General features: G+C 41.7%; 1 protein-coding gene across 1 annotated transcript in view; it reads right to left on the reverse strand.

The window, feature by feature from the left end:
- The window catches only part of COL14A1 (collagen type XIV alpha 1 chain), a 559,513-nt gene that overhangs the window by 307,259 nt on the left and 231,339 nt on the right, over positions 1-20,915 (reverse strand). Inside the window, exons 6-8 of the mRNA XM_078686835.1 lie at positions 10,155-10,310; positions 3,149-3,268; positions 1,422-1,586 (exon numbers count right to left, since the gene is read on the reverse strand). Of these exons, the coding sequence (XP_078542961.1) occupies positions 1,422-1,586; positions 3,149-3,268; positions 10,155-10,310 (441 nt within the window). The remainder of the gene's footprint in view (positions 1-1,421; positions 1,587-3,148; positions 3,269-10,154; positions 10,311-20,915) is intronic.

Below are 20,915 nucleotides of genomic sequence, written 5' to 3' on the forward strand. Positions count from 1 at the left end.
CCAATAGTATCAGGTTTGTTTCCTGGAAGGCCTTTATAACGCATAATTAGAACACTGGAATGCTGAGAGCTTTATTGAAGACAATAGAGTGGCTTTGGGCTTATATCGTTTTTGGTAGAGGCCTTCAGCTCCAACATGCCAATGTTTGTTTTTGTGTTTCTCGCTTTCTAATGTAATTCTTAATGGGTGGACTGTTCTGTTAGCCTTACAACCCTTCTGCCTCAGCCAATACCTGTTATTAAAGGCCCTCCCCCTCATTTTAGGCTCTTGCCTGCGGCTCTGGCCTATAACTCAGGTTTAGGGCCTTAGCCACTTCCGTGCTCGTGACGGAACCACTCCGTCACGAGCCAAGGACGAGCTGTACTGGTGACGGAGTGGTTCCGTCATGGCGCGACCGCCCCGCTGCAGGAATTCCGCGCCTGCGCGGCCGTTCTAATGAGCGGGCGGGGCCATGACGGAACCACTCTGTCACAAGCACAGCGCGCCCGCGGCTCGTGACGGAGTGCTTCCACCACGAGCATGGCGGCGCCGCGCCCCCCCCTCCCCCTACCCCCCAGTGCCGCGGCGGAATTACCGCCACGGCCAAGGGGTTAAACAACCAGTATAGCCCTCTGCAGTGGGCTATAAATCTATATTGGAACACTGGAATCCTGGGAGCTCCGTTAAAGACAATAAAGAGGCTCAGGGATAATAAAGACTGGTATAAGCCTTCTGTTGAAACATTCTAATGCTTGTCTTTTTGTTTCTCTAGTTTTAAATTATAATATTCTACCCGCAGTGGATGGAATGTTCTAAAAGCCTTTTGGGCCTTGTGCCTTGGCTATGTTGGTTGTTGAAGGCCCTCTCCCTTGTTATAGGCCGAGGCTCAGGGCTACAACTCGGATCAGGATCAGGGCCCTTAACAACCAGTATAGCACTCAGTAGCAGGCTATAAAATGGTTACTACGAGTTAGGAGATCATTACTATCCCTGTACAAATAGCACTTTTGCTGGAATGTCCACACCTCTGCAATTTTCCACGGCAAAATATCAGCTCACAACTTTTATTAGGGGTAGATGAAAACATCTCTTTCCATATGTTTCTTCTAGCAAACTCAAAATCTGATGAGTTTTCTAACCCCAGTAAATATGCCACCCCAGGGAATCAGTATTTACTGGGTGTAGTAAACACCCCTCGAGTTGCATTACACTAGGGTCTAAGAGTTAAACACATTAGTGTTTATTGAGTGAACCAAGTATCAATTCTCGGGTATCACAAAATATGCAATGAATTACCCATGTATGCAATAGCCCTTGTCTCCGTGATTAAACCCGGCATGAATGTTTTAATTCTAGTACAACATTCTAGATAAAATGAAAGACATTTCAGGAAGTCTTATTCTTCTTATTCGGATAAATTGTGAAGTCTTCTGAATACATACCAATAGCAAACAATTCGATACCAGCATCACGTAAACTTTTGGCAGAAGGGATGACGTCATCTTGGGATTTGCCATCAGTGATCAAAATGCCAATCTTTGGGATTCCAGGCCTTAGGCCTGCTTCAGGCTTGAAGCTATTTTCCAAAATATATGTCAATGCCAGACCTAGAAAGAATGACACAATGTAAGAACAAATAGTAACTGTGTAGTTAAGATAATAGTAAAATAATATTGTCTAGTAAAAGTGTACTCATTGATGGTCTCATTTTTATATTTTGTACTTGCCTGAACACATTCATTTGAATTAAGAGCCCATTAGACATTTTTAAATGTATTATTTATAGTTATTAAGTAAAATGCCAAGCGAATAGCTATTTTACACAATGTCGGACTGTCAGAATTGGGGATATTGATCTACAGTCTACAAAATAAAAAGGGAAATGCTTTGTTTACGATAGTCCCATGGGCTTGTTAAGTGTGTTGGACTTTAGCTCTTGCCTGGAGGGAGGTAGGATCCATTACAGAATCTCCTGAGGTCAAACCAAAATTGCCATTGTCCATAGGGTCAGAATGTTGTGTCAGTGCAATGGGCCACAAGCCAAAACAGGGAACATGTCAAAACATCCAGAATAAGTCTGGCTGTTTCTTAGGAGGAGCATTGATGGGATTCACAAAGACCTACCTAGGTGTGAAGGAGGTCCATGGGATTCCATCCTTTAGCAGGGCTGGGCTACAGTTTCATCTTCCCAAATGATATTGCACATGGTACCCCAACCCACCCCTCGTTTAGCCGAGGGACAGTTATCTAGTATTTTTGTGCTCACTGGCAAAAGACACCGCCCACACACCAGGACACAGGATTGATAAACTGCTTCACAAAGAGATTTTATTGAAGGGACTGAAAATGGACACATTTGGGTCTTTACGAAATACACTGGGGTGGCAGTGGATTTCTACTGACAGAAATAGACCATACGTCCCAACATTATATCACTCTTGCTTTGTTTCTCAGTTTTATTTCTAACATTGTATTCTCAATGAGATAAAGGTACTAATAACATTATCGCCCATCCACAGTAGCCATACCAAGCATTATATGCTCTCTCCCTCAACACAGGCTAAGACTGGGGCTCAGGCATAACAATTGAAGAGCGGGTCTTTTACGACTTTTTAGGTTTAAAAATATTTTAAAAAACATATGAAGTAGGGCATATGATAAAGTGTAAGGAGAGGGAGGAGAGTTCCCATCTACTTCTGTCTTAAATGTCCAGCTTTTATGGAGTTCACAGACCTTTTCTTGTTTTAAGACATAGGTTCTAACAATATTCACCAGGAATTGAGATCAGGAGCATGTCTAGAAACCTAAACCCTACACTAGGCTGATTTTTCGCCCACCATGGAAAATCCATATGGCTAGAGCTAGAGTAAAAGTTGTGCGTTATCTTTTACTGTTTTTTTCTACACAGGGAAAATGTCTTTGTCTGCGGAGAAATGTCTTCCACTACACCTCTCTGAAAATAAGAGGAGTTGAGGGTCTCCTCTAAAATATGTGCAGAGTTTTAAATATTGTTGTTGCATATGTTACCATATATTTTGTGTGAGAAAAAAACCTGCCAATATTTTGTGAATACCTACTAAGTACAAATTAGTGGAAAGGGCCAAAATGATTGCTGTGACTATGGAGTTCAGCTCTACATTTCAGGATAATATGAAAAAACGTGACATACCTGTTAATGTGTTTCCGCCCTTGTAAGGTAAATTACGGACTGCGTCCACGACAGCTTCTTTAGTATTGTATGCATTAAGGTGCCATTCTATGCGGGGGTCGCCGCTGTACTGTGCAAGACCTAGTCAAGGAAACAGAGCATGAATTTCTATATTACGGTCTGCTGTACTCAATGCTGTTGTCACTGGTGCACACAATTTGAATTTACCTCTAAAACGAATAAGGTACTTACCAGTTGATCAACTGAAAAGTCTTATCAAGCACAGCCTGTGAATATTTCATATTTATTGTATTTGTTGTGAAATAAATAAATTAAACCACAAGTTCTGACAATGTCTAATGTTGGTGTCTTTATTATGAGAGTGCAGACGTTGCTGCCGGTAGGGCTCTGTCTCCTATTTATTTCTGGTGCAATTAACCTTGGCAGGGCACTCTACTATACCACTTGGATGCTAATGACAAGGGTAACTCGTCATGCACTGCCCATTCATTTCAATGGAAATTAATGAATAAGTCGGATATTGCCTTAGCACTAAAGGGGTTAATAACATTTGCATTGCAATTCATACAAGTCCCAGTGAGAATGGGGATACTGTTATCTTTAGCTCAACAACATTCAATTGCTTCCGACATCCCAACCTCTTGGCTCTCACAGGCAGCGAAGAAGTTGCCTTAAATGTTAAAATGTATCAAATGAATACAAGTGGCCTTTCTGATGAGTTCTGCGTATTTTGGAGCAGCAATGACAACGGCTTGTATCACCTATTCCAGTTGATATTTCTACACCAAAATAATGGGATTACAAGGTATTTCTCCTGGAATGGTGAATCGCATGTCAACCTACCAGTGCAGGGTCCAACTGCCTGTGTTCGTCCCAATTCCAGGTAGTATAAGCGGCTCAAATGTCATCCACTGGCTGTCTGCTTAGAACAGGTAGTACATGAATGATGAGGATTTTTTTTAATGGTTTGTGATGTGGTTGGTGGGGTGGCATGGGCAAGAGGAAATCTAGGAGTAGAGGAAAGAGCCGAGGGAGTGCTTGCTAATCCCCCCCAATGGTGCAGGGGTGTGGACAGTCATGGCCTGGGTGACACAGACACCTGCAACCCCAGCGGCTTCTTTGTCAGGTACTGTTTCTCCAGGATTTAATAAGAAGTGACTAACCAACTATAAGCCTACATCAAGCTCAACCACCTCCTAAACCAGAGTTCAGGTCTATTCAGAGGACAGAGTCTGCCCCAATGAACATAAGGGGAGACCAACTCACCACCCTGGACAAAAGGAAGCAAGTTGCTCAAATATCCATTGAACTCTCTGAAACCTACAGTACAATGAACCACAAATATTTACTGAGAACGCCCAACAAATGGACAGAGTGTCCAGCATACCCCTCTAATGGATCTGCTTGTAATGTTCCATAAGAATCTTCATTGTCAATTATACATAAATACTAGAAAGTCATACATTTTACCATCATATGCACGCTGATGACCCCCAACCCCACTTCAATTTGAATGGTGAACCTACAGTCTTACTCCTTTAGCTGAATGAAGTAAAAACAAAAATCAGTTAACAACAAGTTGTTGTTTAGGCAATCAAAAACCCTGAGAAGTCCACAACCACAGCAAACAACACATCAGAGAATCATAGTTGTCACAGAACTAGTATGCGATATGCAATCAGCAGCACAGTCAAAGGTGTAAACCGTCATCTATCCATGTTTAGGAAACTCCTTCCGCAAATCTAATTCTACAATCCAGTGGATTTGTCCCAGGTACTAGTAGTGGCACAGGTGGACTACTGCATATAGACTATACACAGCCCAACAAAAGGTTATAAACAGACTGCTAAGACTACATAATCATGTGGCCAACCACTGCCTGAATCTCCGTTAACACAACAGCACAAAACCAGCCCTGGATGCTACCTAATGGCTCCTAGTAGAGCCCAGATCCAAATTCAAACCATTTTGCAAAAATACAAGTCTCTTGGAACCAATGGCCAGCATACTAACAAAATTTGGCACCGCACAACACCCATGGGAGGGTTTTCATTCAGCCAACCACCACCCTACCCACAAACAGTTCTTCAAACAACAAACATGGAAGCACATTATGGGGTTCCTAGGGCTCCACAGTCTGGAATGCCTTGAATCGGTGTCCGAGGGCAGGGCCTACCAACCTCTCGTTCCGAAAAAATCTGAAGATAGAACATTTAAAGTTACCATTCTGCTGAATATTTGATATCATCAGAGTAGTGAAGGAGAAATGCCAGATTATGGACGACACTTCACATTTGGCCAAACCCTACCTATGCTTGTACCTTTCATGCATCTTCAAGAATGGAACGCCTATTATTATTTCACTGTGATCTGACGTTGCTTCAAGGTAACATGTGGCCATTTAAAGAACACTGTCAAAAAAAAATATATGTATATAAACTGTATGTTTCACTCTTCTCTTATGATTCTCTACTGTAATGCAACCCTATTCTCTGAGTTGACTCCCTATATAATGCAATCTACTATTGACCGGTTTCGTTTGCAGGGTGTGTGGGCACAGTGGTCAGCTGAGGAGTTCACTTTACAAAGAGGTGTCATTTACTGGGGTGTGATGCATTACTTCTGTAAGCTAGAAAGTGGTGGAATTAATCAAAAAGTCTGCAACCAATGCACAAATCACATGAATGACTTGTCCTGGATCTTCCTGCAAAGCAACATTTTGGAGTAAACTACAGTCACTCCGGTGGGTAATTATCTTTTTTCAGCTGATGAGTTTACCGCATGGAGGAAGTATTGTGTTTACGAAAGGATGTAAGTTGTTCCAACCAGGTTTACTTCAGACCATGTGAAATAGTAATGCTAGCTTAGTTAAAACAAGAGTTTAGGCTTTCACAAGCATAGTCATCTCTAGGCTTTAGTAGTTCCAGGACTGCGGTGATTTCAATACTACACTCATTTTAGGCCGACAGTCAATTCAGGGCTGCGGCTATGCTTCGGAACAGAGGTCATTCCTGGGTGACCATAATTTCACAGTGGCCACTATTGCATGACTTGAGTTTTATCACGACTGGTTATCTGGAGTCGTTTCTGCCCTGCAGCACCTTCTGGCTTACAGTTATTTCAGGACACCAATTGTTTTAGAACTGCATTCATTTCAGGATTGCAGTCTTTTTAGGACAGCTGCCAATTAGGGTCTGGTGTCCCTTCAAGTCTATACTTTGAGGAACATAATTATTGGAGTATTGGAGTCAAATCAGGATTAGTGCTGATTAATTTACGCAGTAATTTCAGAATGCAGCCAGTTCCGCATGTTAGCAATTTAAAGTCTATGGTTATTTCACGACGGAAGTAAACAAAGGATAGTTGCCACTTTAGGACTGTGATCTTTGCATGTCTGGTTGGTTCACTACAGAGAATTAAAGGGAAGAGGGCTGCCAAGGGTTTGGCCACTGGAACTCTTGTATCACTCAGAATGTGACAGACTTGAAGGAATTGTCTTCTTAGTTATGGCACGCCTTTGACTCTATGGGACAATGAAGAACCCAGTTGTTAAAAGTTTGCGTGAAATCCCATTTACGCTCTATTTTTTAAATTTTATTATTTTCAACACAAAAAGACAATCCCCGGTTTTTCATTTTTCACAATGTGGACAACTGGACCAGGGGCAAAGAGCACATGTACAATTGGTACATGAGCCAATACTGCCTGCTTTCAGGCCCCTAGACTTTGAGGGCAAATAAGAACTCAAAGGCCCAGCTGCCCTCAATATTTTCTGCCTAAATTGAATGCAGGAGCTGAAGCTTTATTTTGCCTTGTCATTGGTGTCTAAGGGCCTGCTTTAGATCTTGGCAATACTTCTGTCGTCCCCCCGTGGAGGTGGTTCCAACAACTCAGTGAAGCTGACAGTGGTCCGCTCGTCGTGTTTAGAGGTTGTGGCAAAAGACAGGTCTCCAGGGTGACATCGGTCTTCTATGCTGGCTAACAGTACTCCATCACTGTCAGGCCAGCGGTCTTGGATCAAGCGGATTAAGATGTTCCCGTTGTGCTGGTGGTGTTCTGGGGCATCCTGGGGCAGAGTCCTGATGGCGTAAGCCCATGGTGGTGTGGAGACAAGTGAGTACTACCTATGTTAATTTAATAAGAAGTCTTATTAAGTTCTCAAATTCCCACAGGCGTCTTGGCACTATCTGAAAGACCATATGAGAGATATCCCTCAAGAGATTAGCAGGGCCTGAGGAGCCAGTTTTTTAGTGATTTCCTAAAAGCCAGCAAATTTGGCTTTGATGTTGAGAGGAAGTTTATTCCAGGCTTTAGCAGCACCAACGACAAAGCCTTTGCCACCCCAGGAAGCACGCCTGTACCTGGGTACCGATACCTATTTGACAGAAGCAGATCTTAAGGATCTAGAAGGGGAATACCAGCTAAAACTGTTCTTAAATAATTCAGGACTTTGGTTATGCAAGGCCTTGTAGACAATGCAGAGAGCCTTAAAAAACACACTCTGACTCACAGGGAGCCAGTGTAACTTTTTTAATGGAGTCTTCAACAAAGTGAGATCTCGGGATTTTCAGAAGGGTCCATGCTGCCGCATTCTGTAGTGTCTGCAATTTGTTTACCACCTGCTGATGGGCATTTAGGTATAGGCCATTCGCACAGTCAATTCTAGACATCAACAAGGATGTGATTACTGTTTTCTGTAAATGTTTAGGTATAAACGGAAGAATCTTTTTAATAAGTTTCCAGGTATGAAAAGCAGCTCATCTATGAAAGACAGAGAGTCATTTAAAAATACTTCCAAATTTTTAGCTATCCTCACCGGCAGAGGGCCTAGCTCTGTTTGCCACCATTCCGGAGACCAGAAGGAAGGTGATGAACCAAAGATAAGCACCTCCGTTTAACCTGAATTTAACTTCAGGCAGTTCCTAGCCATTCAGGAGCTACTAGCTAACATGCAGTCTCTGACTCTTATGCTGTCAGTTGCAGCTCCACTATCCAATGAGACAACTATCTGTGTGTCGTCAGCATAGGAGGTTAAAATGAAGCCATAAGTTCTGATTAAATATGCCAAGGGGGTAATGTACACATTGTAAAATGTGGGGCTAATTGCTGTGCCCGGGGCAACAGCGAGAAATCCTGAGACGAAATCCTTATCTCAATACACATACATATGTTGTGAATGTGTCATAATGTATATGTAGGCAACGTGTGATGCCCATTTCTTACATATAGCATAGCACACCAACAACATACACACACTACTGTATGTACACCCACAGTTACCACAAGCACAACACCCACACCCACCACCACAAAAAAATTGTTTCAATAAAAGTGTGCACATTTTACAATAACTCGTGCATGGCACATAAAAAAATATGCATGTAAGAGCAATGTAAAAAAAACATGAGGCAAAAGCTAATGTTAACACACGATTCACAGTGAGACAAGTGACGCAGAAGCCTACACCTTAGATTTTGGCAACAACGGGGTCTCTGAACGTCATGGTCAAGTGGCAGCAGAACAGGAAGGACCTGGACGATGGGGTTCAATATGGAAACAGAAGTGGAAACCCAAAAAAGGTAATTTTTCACCTGCTTTTTGTTGTTTGCGCCAACCGGAGCTCGGAGGTTTTCTCTCCACAGTTACCTCGGCAGAAAGGCACATCATAATCAGGATGGTGGGAATCCTGGCGGGACTCCCTACCACAGCCGATTATGCCTCTGATGACGTCTACGCAGGGACAAAATCCTGGCAGAGGCAGCGGGAATCCGACAGTCTTCTCTCAATAGACCAGCCAACATCTAAATACAGCGGGCGGACCACCAAGTCGGCAGGCGGGACCAGATCCGCCAACATCTAAATCAAGCCCTAAGGCTCCTTTCATTTGTTATTTCTGGAAGTGCTACTTATGTAGACATTTGTGAAGGAAATTCCTTAACTAGGACCTACGCTTCTAAAATTGATTGCTTATTTTCCCTCTCTAAAAATGTAGCTGAAATCCTATTAATGCACTGTTGCATCCTTTGTCACAACACATAAATGAATTATCTACAGTGTTTATTCCTCATTGTAGGATGCATGTAGGTACATATACTTTTGTTATTATTTTCTACTTATAATAATGCCCTGGATTTTACACCAAGAATTGCACTGAATGTGAAGAGAAGATCTTTTGAATATTAAGCACCATATGGTTCTGAGTGGCAGAGACCAGAAGGAACTCTCACTGCAACACAGGATTGAAGAAAGAGTGTGCCAATGGCAAAATCTCAGTAAACATGCCAGGAAGTTGGATTATATACACATATAATGTGTCTAGGAAGGCAGCTACCTTGCATGGCCATATAATACCCCTCTTTGTCCTGATACCATTAACTTTATTGCTCATTTCCTCTATATTTATTGTCTTCTTCACAGCCAGCTAAAATGCATAAAGATAAATATTGTTGGCAATTTATACTGGGAGTGTTGTTGACTGTGGAACCAGGAGATGTAACGCTTAGAGCCTGATTACGAGCATAGGTGTTATTTAAAGCATGTGATAAGTAACAAAACCACAAAACCATAACTATTAGGCGGGAATAACGCACCAAAATCTGCATGGTACGGTAAATATCATATGAATTTCCCATGTTACATTTCAGCAGGTTTGACTTGCCAAATGCTAAGAAAACTTGAGGTACTTAACGCATCCTATTATTATCAGATGTGTTAAATACAGCCAAACTCGTAATTCCAACCCGTGCATAAATGGGATTACACATGGGAAGGAATTTAATGAGCAACTTATAATCAGGGTCTTAGTGTAAACTTTACCACCTATTCAAATTGTCTGGTCTCGGGCAAAATCTGTTATTTCGCCCCCCCATACTGGTGCACCAGTTCCTCTCCTGCCCAATTTAAAACACCAAGAAAGCGACATAGCCTAGTATTGATCACTATATTAACACTAGGAAGGGATTAGTAAGTATAATCAATATTAATATTATTACCGCACAAAACTTACCAATTCTTGTCTTATCACTTCCCACATTGAACGCAGAAACCAGGCCTTCTAAGAAATTTCGGACCAGTCTAAAGTTGAATCTCCCAATGCTCCATGAACCGTCCACCAGGATAACAATATCAGCGATTGCTGGTGTTTTGCACGTGAACTGCTGTTCTGAAAATCACAAAAGTAGAACAGAATTGTAAGCAGACCGCAAACATTCGGCTGGCCTAGCCATGACCAGGTGTACACCTGATAGGACATGTCACTACTTGCAGTTCTACAATATCATACAAAGTAACACAATATTGATTATAAGCTGGAAGTTTGTGTTTTCAATGTCATTATGTATGCAAAGTGCCAGAGACTCACAGGGTAAAACATTTTAACAACTGTCCATGTATAGTCATTAAGTATAAGCATTGTACATTACAATTCCCTTTTCATTACAAAGCAAAACATTTCCACTGTGATCTTCGTCATGCAAGAAATTTCAAGACATCAGAATGTTAGACGCAAAAAAAAGACAATTCACTGTGCTTACTTGAAATAATACTTTATTTAACACGCATGGTACAGGCATTTAGTTTCTCTAAAATACATTTTTGCATTAACCAGCTCTCAATCATAAGTGAACATGTTCTAGTTTTCTATTCTAAATAATAGAGCTCTAATTTTACTATAGAAAGAGTCTTCTCCTTGTATCAGGCCCTTTCATATAGAGGAAAGGTCATTCAGACCAGGGGCGCCTGTGCTTTGAACTGGGGAATTTGAACTTCCTTTACAAAGAGCAGAAGTAGAAGTAAAACTTGCCCAACTACTATTTGTGCATATCAGTTTCCTTTAAAAAATGCCTTCAATAATATCTTCGTGTAAATAGGTGTGTCGGTATCAACTTAATGCAAGGTTCGCTAGGTGCAGGGGCTACTCTTTTCCAAAGTTCTTCACATTATTTTTATATATTTCCAATTCTTGAGACAAGTCAAATCTTCGACACATTAAGGTATTCAAGACCCGACATGTCTCTTTGATAAAGTGATGGCATTATGGCTGATTTAGAAATTCTAGGGCAGATTCAGAAAGCAAAGAACAATGTTAACAGTAGTGGGTTTATACTTAAGATTTTTGCAAAGCGATTTTTTTCTTACAATGTACGAAAAGTACGTGGCCTACTCATTGATATCCATGAAAATCATACATTTCCATGCACACCCTCCCCCTTCCCCAGAGGAGTTTTGCGAGGTGGAAAACCAAGTCTGCTTAGGGTTATGTTTAGGATGCAAATGTACCGTATTTGTTTTCAAATATGAGGAAATCTTTTTCATGCATTTGAGACACAACGTGACCTGTAGTTGTCAGGGTTTTGCTTCTAAGCCTGTTCCTGATTCTGCCTCTGTGCGCGAAATTGTACCACTTTCTGCCTCAGCGTTGAGTTTAGGCAATTGAGAGCATCCTTGGAATCCTTCCATTCTCAATAGGTTTTATGACCATGGCAATTGCCAACTTTGGAACTTCCCAAGAGTCCCTTTCTAGATCGGTGCTCTTTGGGGAATTTTTTTTAAGTATCATGGGTTTGATTCCTAAGACATTTAGGCCCAGATCTACTATGGTTTTACATTTTTGGCATTTACTAGGCCAGGCAAAGCCACGGCTTTGCATGGTTTAGTACATACAAAGTAACACAAGGTAGCGCTATGAGACATAACGAGGAGAAATGTCTTTATTTCTCCTTGTTATTTCCTCTTTTTAGGTCTGCTGCATTCTACAGCACACATAGAAAGAGGAATATGCCTCTAAAGGGTGCCTTCCTGCACAAAAACAATCCTGTCTGTAACCCACGCACCCTTGCATGTGCCTGAATTGGTACTAGGCAGCACAGAGTGCACTAGTGCAAGGAGAGAGCAGAAATGCTCCATACCTTTATAAATAGAAGCATGTCTGCTTTCTCCCTTTCACACAACACAGTACAGCTACTTCCCTTGCGGCACAGCGTTGTTTAAAATAATAGTAAATGTGCCCCTCAATTTCTGCATCTGGCTGGGGTGAGCTCTAAACATCCATGATTATATTAGATGTGCTTTGTTTGTTCTTTTTGTATAAGCAAATGTTTTGCAGGGATCTAAAACCAGTGGTAACAGTTTGGGTTAATACTATTGTTTTTTGCTATCATAGGAGTTGCAGACTCAAGGACAGCCGCAAGGAGGACAACCAAGATTTAGGCTTGTTCTACATGGTCTACTAAAAGACAGAAATAAGAAAAAACTTCTTAGCAAGAAATGTGAGAAACATGGGCAATGAAAATAAAAAGGTCCTTATGTAAATAGGGAAATCCATTGGAATGTCCACCAATTGTATATGGATATTAAGCTGCTTCCAATAAGGAATGGCATGAGCTATCAGCTTGCAAACGCTGAGAAGCAATGCTCTTTGTAATCCCTCTTAGTGAAGTCAGTATGCAGCTTTGGTACAATAACCTAGAAACATGAAGGACCATCTAAATCCATCTGCCTTTTGCACTGGTCGGTGTTGGAGTCTGCATGTAAAGTGCATAGAAATCTGAATTATTAGTGACCCAAAACTGATTCTTGATTTTTTTTTATATTTATAAAAATCGTAATAAAACCAACATTAAAGCTGCTACATATGAAATCTATCATCCGCACTGGTTCAACTATGTATAGGTTTACTGTAAAATGGGCATTAAAAACTTCCTCAATGTCATTAAATCCGACTTTTTTTTACATTATCTGTGGCTCATCAAATGATGATGTTATTCCTAGAGAAGTACCTGTAATGCTAGTCTTTTGGATATTGGTACAAAAAAAAGAGCAATGACAGACAGCCCATTGATACAAAACATCATATAGGCGACAGGATGGTTAGGTTTTTATTATGATATGTCAATTTCAACAAAATACAAAATCAGAGACAGGGTTTTTACAATCCTACTCTTCAAAGTTTAATATAACCGGTCTGCAAACATGTAGGCGACGGCGCATAAGTCATCTACAGAAGAAATAGTGCTGGCTTGTAGAGAAAATCTTCTTTTTGCTCAATCGCATATTTTCTTTGTTGCGACCAATAGGAGTCATGTTTTATGGAATTCCCCGGGGAGTTTCATGATTGTGACTTGAGCCAGCTCTTCATTTCAGTGCTGTAAAATGTTAAGACATGTTAACTTCTCAAGGCTGCAAGGCATTGGTGGAAGGCTTTTTTTTACATTACAAAGTTTGGTTCTTTCTATTTCAATCGCCCTCACATGTGTTTGTCTCACTTGGATATTAAGTACATTTGCTGGAGGTTACCTAAAATAAAATAGACAACAGTGAGCAATAAGATTCAACTATGGGAATAAAGGATAAAACAGTGTTACAATATTTAACTATGTGAGTAAACCAATTATAATATTGAAGAATTTGTGTTGAATAAACATAGTTTTTATGAAAGTTGATAAAAGAATGACACAACCTTGACATTTACTCAAGCATTCATTCTAACACTTTGTTATTTATTACTTACCTTTACATAGTTTCTTTTTCTAGACTTCTACATGTTGAGTTGGTACAACAGCCTAAGTTTCTTTTAATCAATACTCTGCATTACTATAGGGTCTTACTTATTCCCAGATCATCTGTCTAATCCACTGTGAGAAGTTGGCCTGGTATATGATGTCCACTAATTAAAGTGAGCACCTTGCACCAGTCCAAACAACCATGATGATGTATGAGGTCAAAGATAACCATTAGAAAGCTATCCTAGTGGTAGCTGTGGAGAGTAGCCTTCAGACTTAATCATGAAGGAATGTAAAGCAGCTTGTTTTACCAGAGTATCACCTTTAGTATTAATTAAATAAAAGGAGAACCACACAGTAGTTATAAAAAAATATGTATTCATTTGTAGAACACTCTCTAGTATCCTCTACACAAGAGTACAAGACAAAGCACACAATACTTCAGCAAAGAAACAGTTGTAATTAGCACAATACACAGTGGGCTTCCAGGGGAGACCAAACCATATACTAAAATAGTGGTATAAGAACCACGACTGGAGTCAAGACAGTGTCTAGAGGCTGTAGAATCACTGGGACCCCAAGGAACCACCCAAGGTGAGTAAGCAGGGACCCCACGGAGGACTGGTGCAGTGCGAGAACACGACCACTTGCTACATGCAATTCAATGGGAGAGACGCAGTTGCAGTTTTAAAGTTTAAGGACCCTTCTTAGTGGACTTCAAAGAAACCCTTTGTAACTTATGAGGTTGGATAGCCACCCCACCCGTGGATACCGGAGTACCCAAGTTATCTATCCTAGGGGAGCCAGGTGTATAGGTCTGAACTGGTGTCGGAAACCGCCGTCGTTCTCAATGGAGGACTTCCAAGAAGAGCTGCAGCCAGGAAGGAAGAAAGTGCCAGTTGGAATCCAAGGGTGGATTTATGATGGAAGGAACCTAAAAGCAGAGGGGACAGAGTCTGGGTCACTTCAGGGTGACCAGGGGCTCAGTAGACAGATGCCCACTGATGCCGGGTGCTTCAGGTGCGAAGAAGGGATGCTTGACTCTGCAGCCACGGGGAACAGGAGATGTCAAGGATGGCCAGGAGCCAGATGTGAGCTGTCCCACGAAGGATGTTGAGTGCTGAGGGGTCGGGATCCAGCTGGAACACCAACAAGCCTTGGCAACAACAACCCACACAGGAAGGTCAAGCAGGTTACGCTGTGGACCAGCAAGGTCCAGGGGACTCCACAAGCAATGGGTAGTCAGGGCATGTCTGGAGCAACTAGAGAAGCCCAATAGAATTCAAGATGACCCTTAGGAAGACCCACAGGCTGAATGACCAGGAGTTGCGAGGGGACCTCAAGCAAGATCACAAAGTACAAGCCCACGGAGCACTAGATGCGAAGAGGCCGGAGTTCTTTGGTGGAAATAATGTTCGGGATCAGGACTATAGGGAGTCCAATGCACAATTTCGGGAATTGCCAACAAGCACATGCACTTGCAAAAGTATGCGGTGCACAGGGGTTCCGATTATGTGGTCCCCACGAGGGATACTGGCCTCAAACTCGATGAGAGGGCAGATCAACATCAAGGAACATCGGAACCTACCTCATGTGTTGCTGAAGCCTTTGGAGTCCTCAGGAGATCAGGATCAGCAGACCGATCAGTTGTGCTATGGTGCCTGCGAATGCAGGGGAGTGACTCCCTCACCACAAGGGAGATTCCTCAGATGTCCTTGATGCTCCACAGGTGGTGCACGTAGCCTTATGGTGCACGGGCAGAGACGATGTTTTGGACGGAGAGGGGGATGAAGTAGGGCCCAGTCAACGTCAAATCTAAGGTTCTACACCCAGGTAAGCCCATAAGTATCCACGGGAGAGGGTTGGACAGATTCAGGGGATCCTCCCAGAGGAAAGTGTGGACAATGGGGAGGATACTCCCTTGTCCTTTGTCCAGTTTCACACCAGAGCAGGAGCCAATGCCTCACAGAACTGGTTTGAACTGGACTATGCACAGGGACACCAAGTGTGACCCAGATGCAGACTTTCAGGCATTTTGGAAGTGCACCCACCCAGTCTCAGTACACTAAATCATGTCTGGGAGGTAGTCACCTCCCTGTGACAGGATGCCTATTGTCCTGCCTTCCTCTGCTTGAGCCTGGCTCAGCAGCAGGAGGGCAGAAATGTGTCTCTGGTCGGCAGCAACCATTTTGGGCTGCCCAGGCCGAGAATTCTGGTACGGGAAAGACCAATGACCCAACGGAGCTCGCTCTAGAAGGGTGGAATCCTACCTCCCACACCGGTTACTGCTGTGGAGGTATGATTCCAAGGTGTTTGATACCCAACACGACATGTTTTGTTTCAGCCATTTTCGAGATAGCATTTACAGCGAGAATATAATGCACCTCTACCTATATGTCTGGCTGAGTCACAGACAACCCGGGAGAATGGTCTCCGAAGGCTGCAGAGAGGCTCTACTCATGCAGGGGCACCCTCTCACGTAAAACCCAGCACCCTGCCTTCAGGACTGTCAAGGCCTGCTATAGGGGTGACATATAAGTTTTAAGTGTAGTGGCCTATAAATATAGTAAACCTATATCTTAAGTAAGTGGTGCATGCACCATCTTACACAGTCTGCAATGGCAGGCCTGTAGTTCCATTTTGCATGGCCTCTCATGGGTAGCATAATACTAACAGTGGGCAATGAACTGATTAGTCAACTACACATTATATTGAAAACACAAAACTCTGACTCCGCCACATAGTGGAGTTAACCACTGTAAACACAACCCTTTGATAAAACAACTTTACCTTTACATGCTAAAAATCATATAACCAATTCACAAATGTAAACTTTGAAAAATATCAGGCAATGAGAGAGGTGATGATTTTGGGGTCCCCCCTAACCAAGGGGGAGGACCAAGCAGATGCCTTGAACACAAAGAGTATATCATGCTGAATGATGCGGTGGTTGTCCCATCCTCCTAGGACCACTCCAAGCAAAGTCATGGGCAAAAATACAATGCCAACCAAAGGCCCAGCAAAGCATTATGGGGCGAGATTCAAGAGTGCAGTGAATATTATGGTATTAGCTCTCAGCTGAGCTGGGAGAGCCTGCACCTTAAGGAATGTTTTGATATTGGATACTATAATATTCATGAACTTGATTCAAAGATATTCTGTAAAACGGTATCACCAGATCTGATTAATTGGGTAGAAAATGAAAAATCCTGAATCTTTCTGAAAGATCATAACTGCTTGTGTTAACTGTTTAGGGTAAGCAACCAATAAAAAAGGCGTTGGCAAAGCCTTTAGGTCTCACCTTTGAAAGGAGTTAGCCAATTTTTTGTACTCTCTAATCTACTTTCCTCTTCTGCTGAAAACCATCTGGATTTGTCGAACTGTAGTGGGTTTTAAAGAAAAGACAACTGGTCTGAAGATAATTATGTGCAAATTTCATGAAGAAGCTGGGAGTATTGTTTCCTCTCAACAGTTCTTCTTGGACATTACCCGAAGACATCGCAAATTGTGTCAGCAGCATATAACGTGGTTGACTGCGACGTCCTGTCATGACCTGGGATCGGTGGTTACTTGTTCAGGTTTTTATTGCATAACAGAAAATTATGTGTCATTTCTAGAGGTACTTACCTCTAGAGTTCCTGAAGACTCCCAACTTTTAGATATCTTGTGAAACATTTAAATTAGAGTGCCTTTAGAGAGAAACACATTGTCATGCTTTACTGGGACTCTGGAGTTTGCCAAGCAGAAGCACCCCTCTCCAAAATTTCTTAGTGTCCAGATAGGTTCAAAAGAACTTTTCAAACACTTTTCGAAACATGAAACCAAAATAAACAAGCATATACAATGCAATAGGTCTCGCATTAATTAAGTTTGAGCTATTGGCATTGCTAAATATTGCAACACCAGTTGCAACAAAAGTCTATAAATTGTAGGCCAAAAAAATGTGTATTTATTTTTGTAGCAATGGTGGCATGCTGCGCTTTAAATGAATATGTTAAAAAGTAAAGTGCGCCATTCTGCGATTGCTATCAATAGTTAATTGTGGATGCGTTACCAATTGATGTGTGCACTGATGGCTGGTGGTGTGTGTGCCTGTAGAAATGGTGCACTGATGCTGTGTGGTTGCGGTGGTGTGTGTGGTTGTGTGTGTATGGTTGTGTGTGTCATGTGTATGGTTGTGTGTGTTGTGTGTGTGTTTGGTTGTGTGTGTTTGGTTGCGTGTGTGGTTGTGTGTGGCTGTGTGTGTGGTTCTGTGTGTGTGTGGTTGTGGGGGTGTGGTTGTGGGTGGGTGTGTGTGTGGTTGTGTGTGTGGTTGTGGGGTTGTGGTTGGGTGTGTGTGGTTGGGTGTGTGTGGTTGTGTGGGTGTGTGTGGTTGGATGTGTGTGGTTTTGTGGGGGTGTGGTTGTGGGTGTGGTTGTGTGTGGTTTTGTGAGTGGGTTTGTGTGTGGGTTTGTGCGTGTGGTTGTGTGTAGTTGTGTGTGTGTGTTTGTGTGTTTGGTTAGGTGTGATTGACTCTCGCTGCGCAGTGTATCGCGCTAGGCGCGAGACCTAAACACACACTTCATTAAAATAACACTCTCATCGGATGAAAGTGTGAAGACAGAAAAGCGGATCACACTTATGAGAATAGTCTAAAATAATATATAGGCTGTGGGGTTTTAGGTATAAACCTATAATAACTGATAAAACCCCACTGAAAGAGAAATAGCCCTCAACAGTGAAAACATATAAACACTGAAAAAACATCTGCACAACCACCAACTAAATGCCATTCAAAGAAAGAAAAAAGAGAGTGAAAGAGTCATTTTTTTTCTTCTTGAAGGGGCCAATACAATGTAACTTTTTTATACAAGCTAGCAGTAAGAAAGACTGGGCTAACATCATTCTACTTGAGATTTGTTGTTTAGGGATGCCACTAAAATATTGTTTTGTCTTCATTTAGCTTTTTTCAGTTTTGTGGTCTTTGTTCTGAAGATGCAGGGTTTAGAAACATGTTTTAGGTCTTGTTTAATTATTTTATAAACTGTAGAGAATCAGGAAATATCAAAATCATATTTGTTATTTTGGCTGCGTTTGATTCTTTCACTGATAGGTAAAATGGCTGGCTTTATAAGAATCTTTCCTAATATGTGTCATTGCAGTTACCCACAGAGAATGGGTATAAACCCTTAATACATCAGCCCACAGTTTCTAGTGGGTCAGTATTGATAGTAGGTGAATTGCCAACACCTCAGGCTCTAAACATTCAATGCAAGGTATAGTGACAAGTGCTATCACCAAGCATCTGGGATAGTTTGTGAAAACATGACACCAGACTTTTGGAAAACATGGAACGCAGTGTCACTTGGAATGCTCTGCAAAAAAGGTTCCTTCCAAGTTTATCAAAGATTGGAGTGATATTGTTTGTATTTGCAGTGGTTCAGCTACGTATATGAAATAGTTGTATGATGACCTGTCAAAATTGATGCCCGAACTGAAGTGATTCCCTGTAGGAAATCCTTGCCGCTTGTTAGATGGTATGCTGAAAGGATCTTTACAATCTTCAGAGTTAATGAGGGATACTATTGACATTTTAGTCCTTTCTGGTGCACTGTTTTCCTATGTACAGGAACTAAAACGCAAATATTTATAATTTTGTGCTTTGTGCGGCATCACAAAAGAGTCATCCCAACTGTGTCCCTTAGCTGATGGTCTCAGCCCAAGGGGCTATGTATGCTATATTATCCATGTGGCAACCATTTACTGAATTGTTGCTGACTGATGATGCCAAGGGCAAGAAATGTCAGGCTCTTTGGTCGCATAAAGATAGTGATGTGAAGAAAGTGCACTCTGCTGCATTATTAGATTTTTACAGAAAAACATAACTGCTGTAGTATTTATAATAAAAAATATAGAGTCTGAAAAAACCCTTGTCTGCCGAGTGTTCAGCATAATTGGTGTGCATGTGAAACATTTCCTTGAGAGTAGGCTGGGCGACACCTTTAGTGACTTTGGCACTGCAACATGTTCCATGTTAGAGTGCTTGCCACTTCGCAAGCAAAACAATGTTGGAGAGTAATTCAGGAACGTTTATTTTACATTGTATGAGAAATGGCTTGCAATGATGCATAGAAATGTCCCTTCACCACCAATGGCATTTGAAGTCGATGAAACCTCACTGTGGTACTCTGTACAAGTTCTAGATCCCTTCAGTAAAGGGGAATTTCCTCCATAGTTCCAAAAGTGCTGCTTCATTTTTGACTGCTTCAATTACTCCGAGGGCATAAATTCCCAGCTCAATGCAAATGTTGCAGAACCTGCCCTGAGGGTCACAATCTTCACCTGCATCAGTATTGGCATGAAAAGCTGTGTCAGTGGCCAAAGTTAAAAAATGGTGTACTGGCTGTTTTGGCGTTGTCGTCTCAGGTGCCAATGTTGAGGGGGCCTTTTCACAGACGTTTACATGGGAAGGAAAGAGCGAGCGTACATGACCATAGACTCACTAAAGAAATATTTTATGATGTACTACAATAAGCCTAATTTGCAAAAATATATTTGGACCTCATATACACTATACGTACACTGTCTATATACCATTTTCTATCAGTGCAGAAAGCAAGCAGTAATAAAAGCAAACTGTTCCATAAACACCCGAAAAACACTTTTTCTGTTGTTTTTAGTGGCGCGAAAATGTGTAACCACTGATAACAACTGTTTTTTAAGCTATTGAAATCACCTGAAAACACTAAAAAAAAAACTCCAGAATTTACCCAAAATAGAAACTGAAAACAGGGAAGCCTAATCATATATAAAAAGGAATGAATCCAAGTATATTTCAATCTCATAGCAGCTTTTAATAAATATATACGACTTTACAAATCATATGTTCATCAGATAAAAGCTGTAAAAAAAAAACAAATAGAAGAGCAGGGCGAACTTGTGAGAAGTTTAGAGGTTTCAACAATGGAATAATAAACATTCACCAGCGACAGCAATTCTATCTTTGCAGCGTTCTAGGCAAAAATGTGTGTATTCTTGCCCAGAGATACTTATTTTATCAACGTCTGAAGAAAGAAATCGAGTTTAGTCTCTTTATAATCGCTATGGCTCACAGGTTGTGCACAGCTCTCATCCGCAGGCACATTCACTCGATGAGCAATTTTTCCATATTATGCCATGTGCACCTCACACACTCAGACCTCACTCCCATCACTCTAGCAGGGTTCATTGTGACTGCTCAGCGCCCTGCTCGCACAGTGAACCTGGGCTACATTGTCAATGGCTTGTCA

This window comes from Lissotriton helveticus, chromosome 4_1 (genome assembly GCF_964261635.1).
Source record: "Lissotriton helveticus chromosome 4_1, aLisHel1.1, whole genome shotgun sequence".
In the NCBI taxonomy this organism is placed as follows: Eukaryota; Metazoa; Chordata; class Amphibia; order Caudata; family Salamandridae; genus Lissotriton; species Lissotriton helveticus.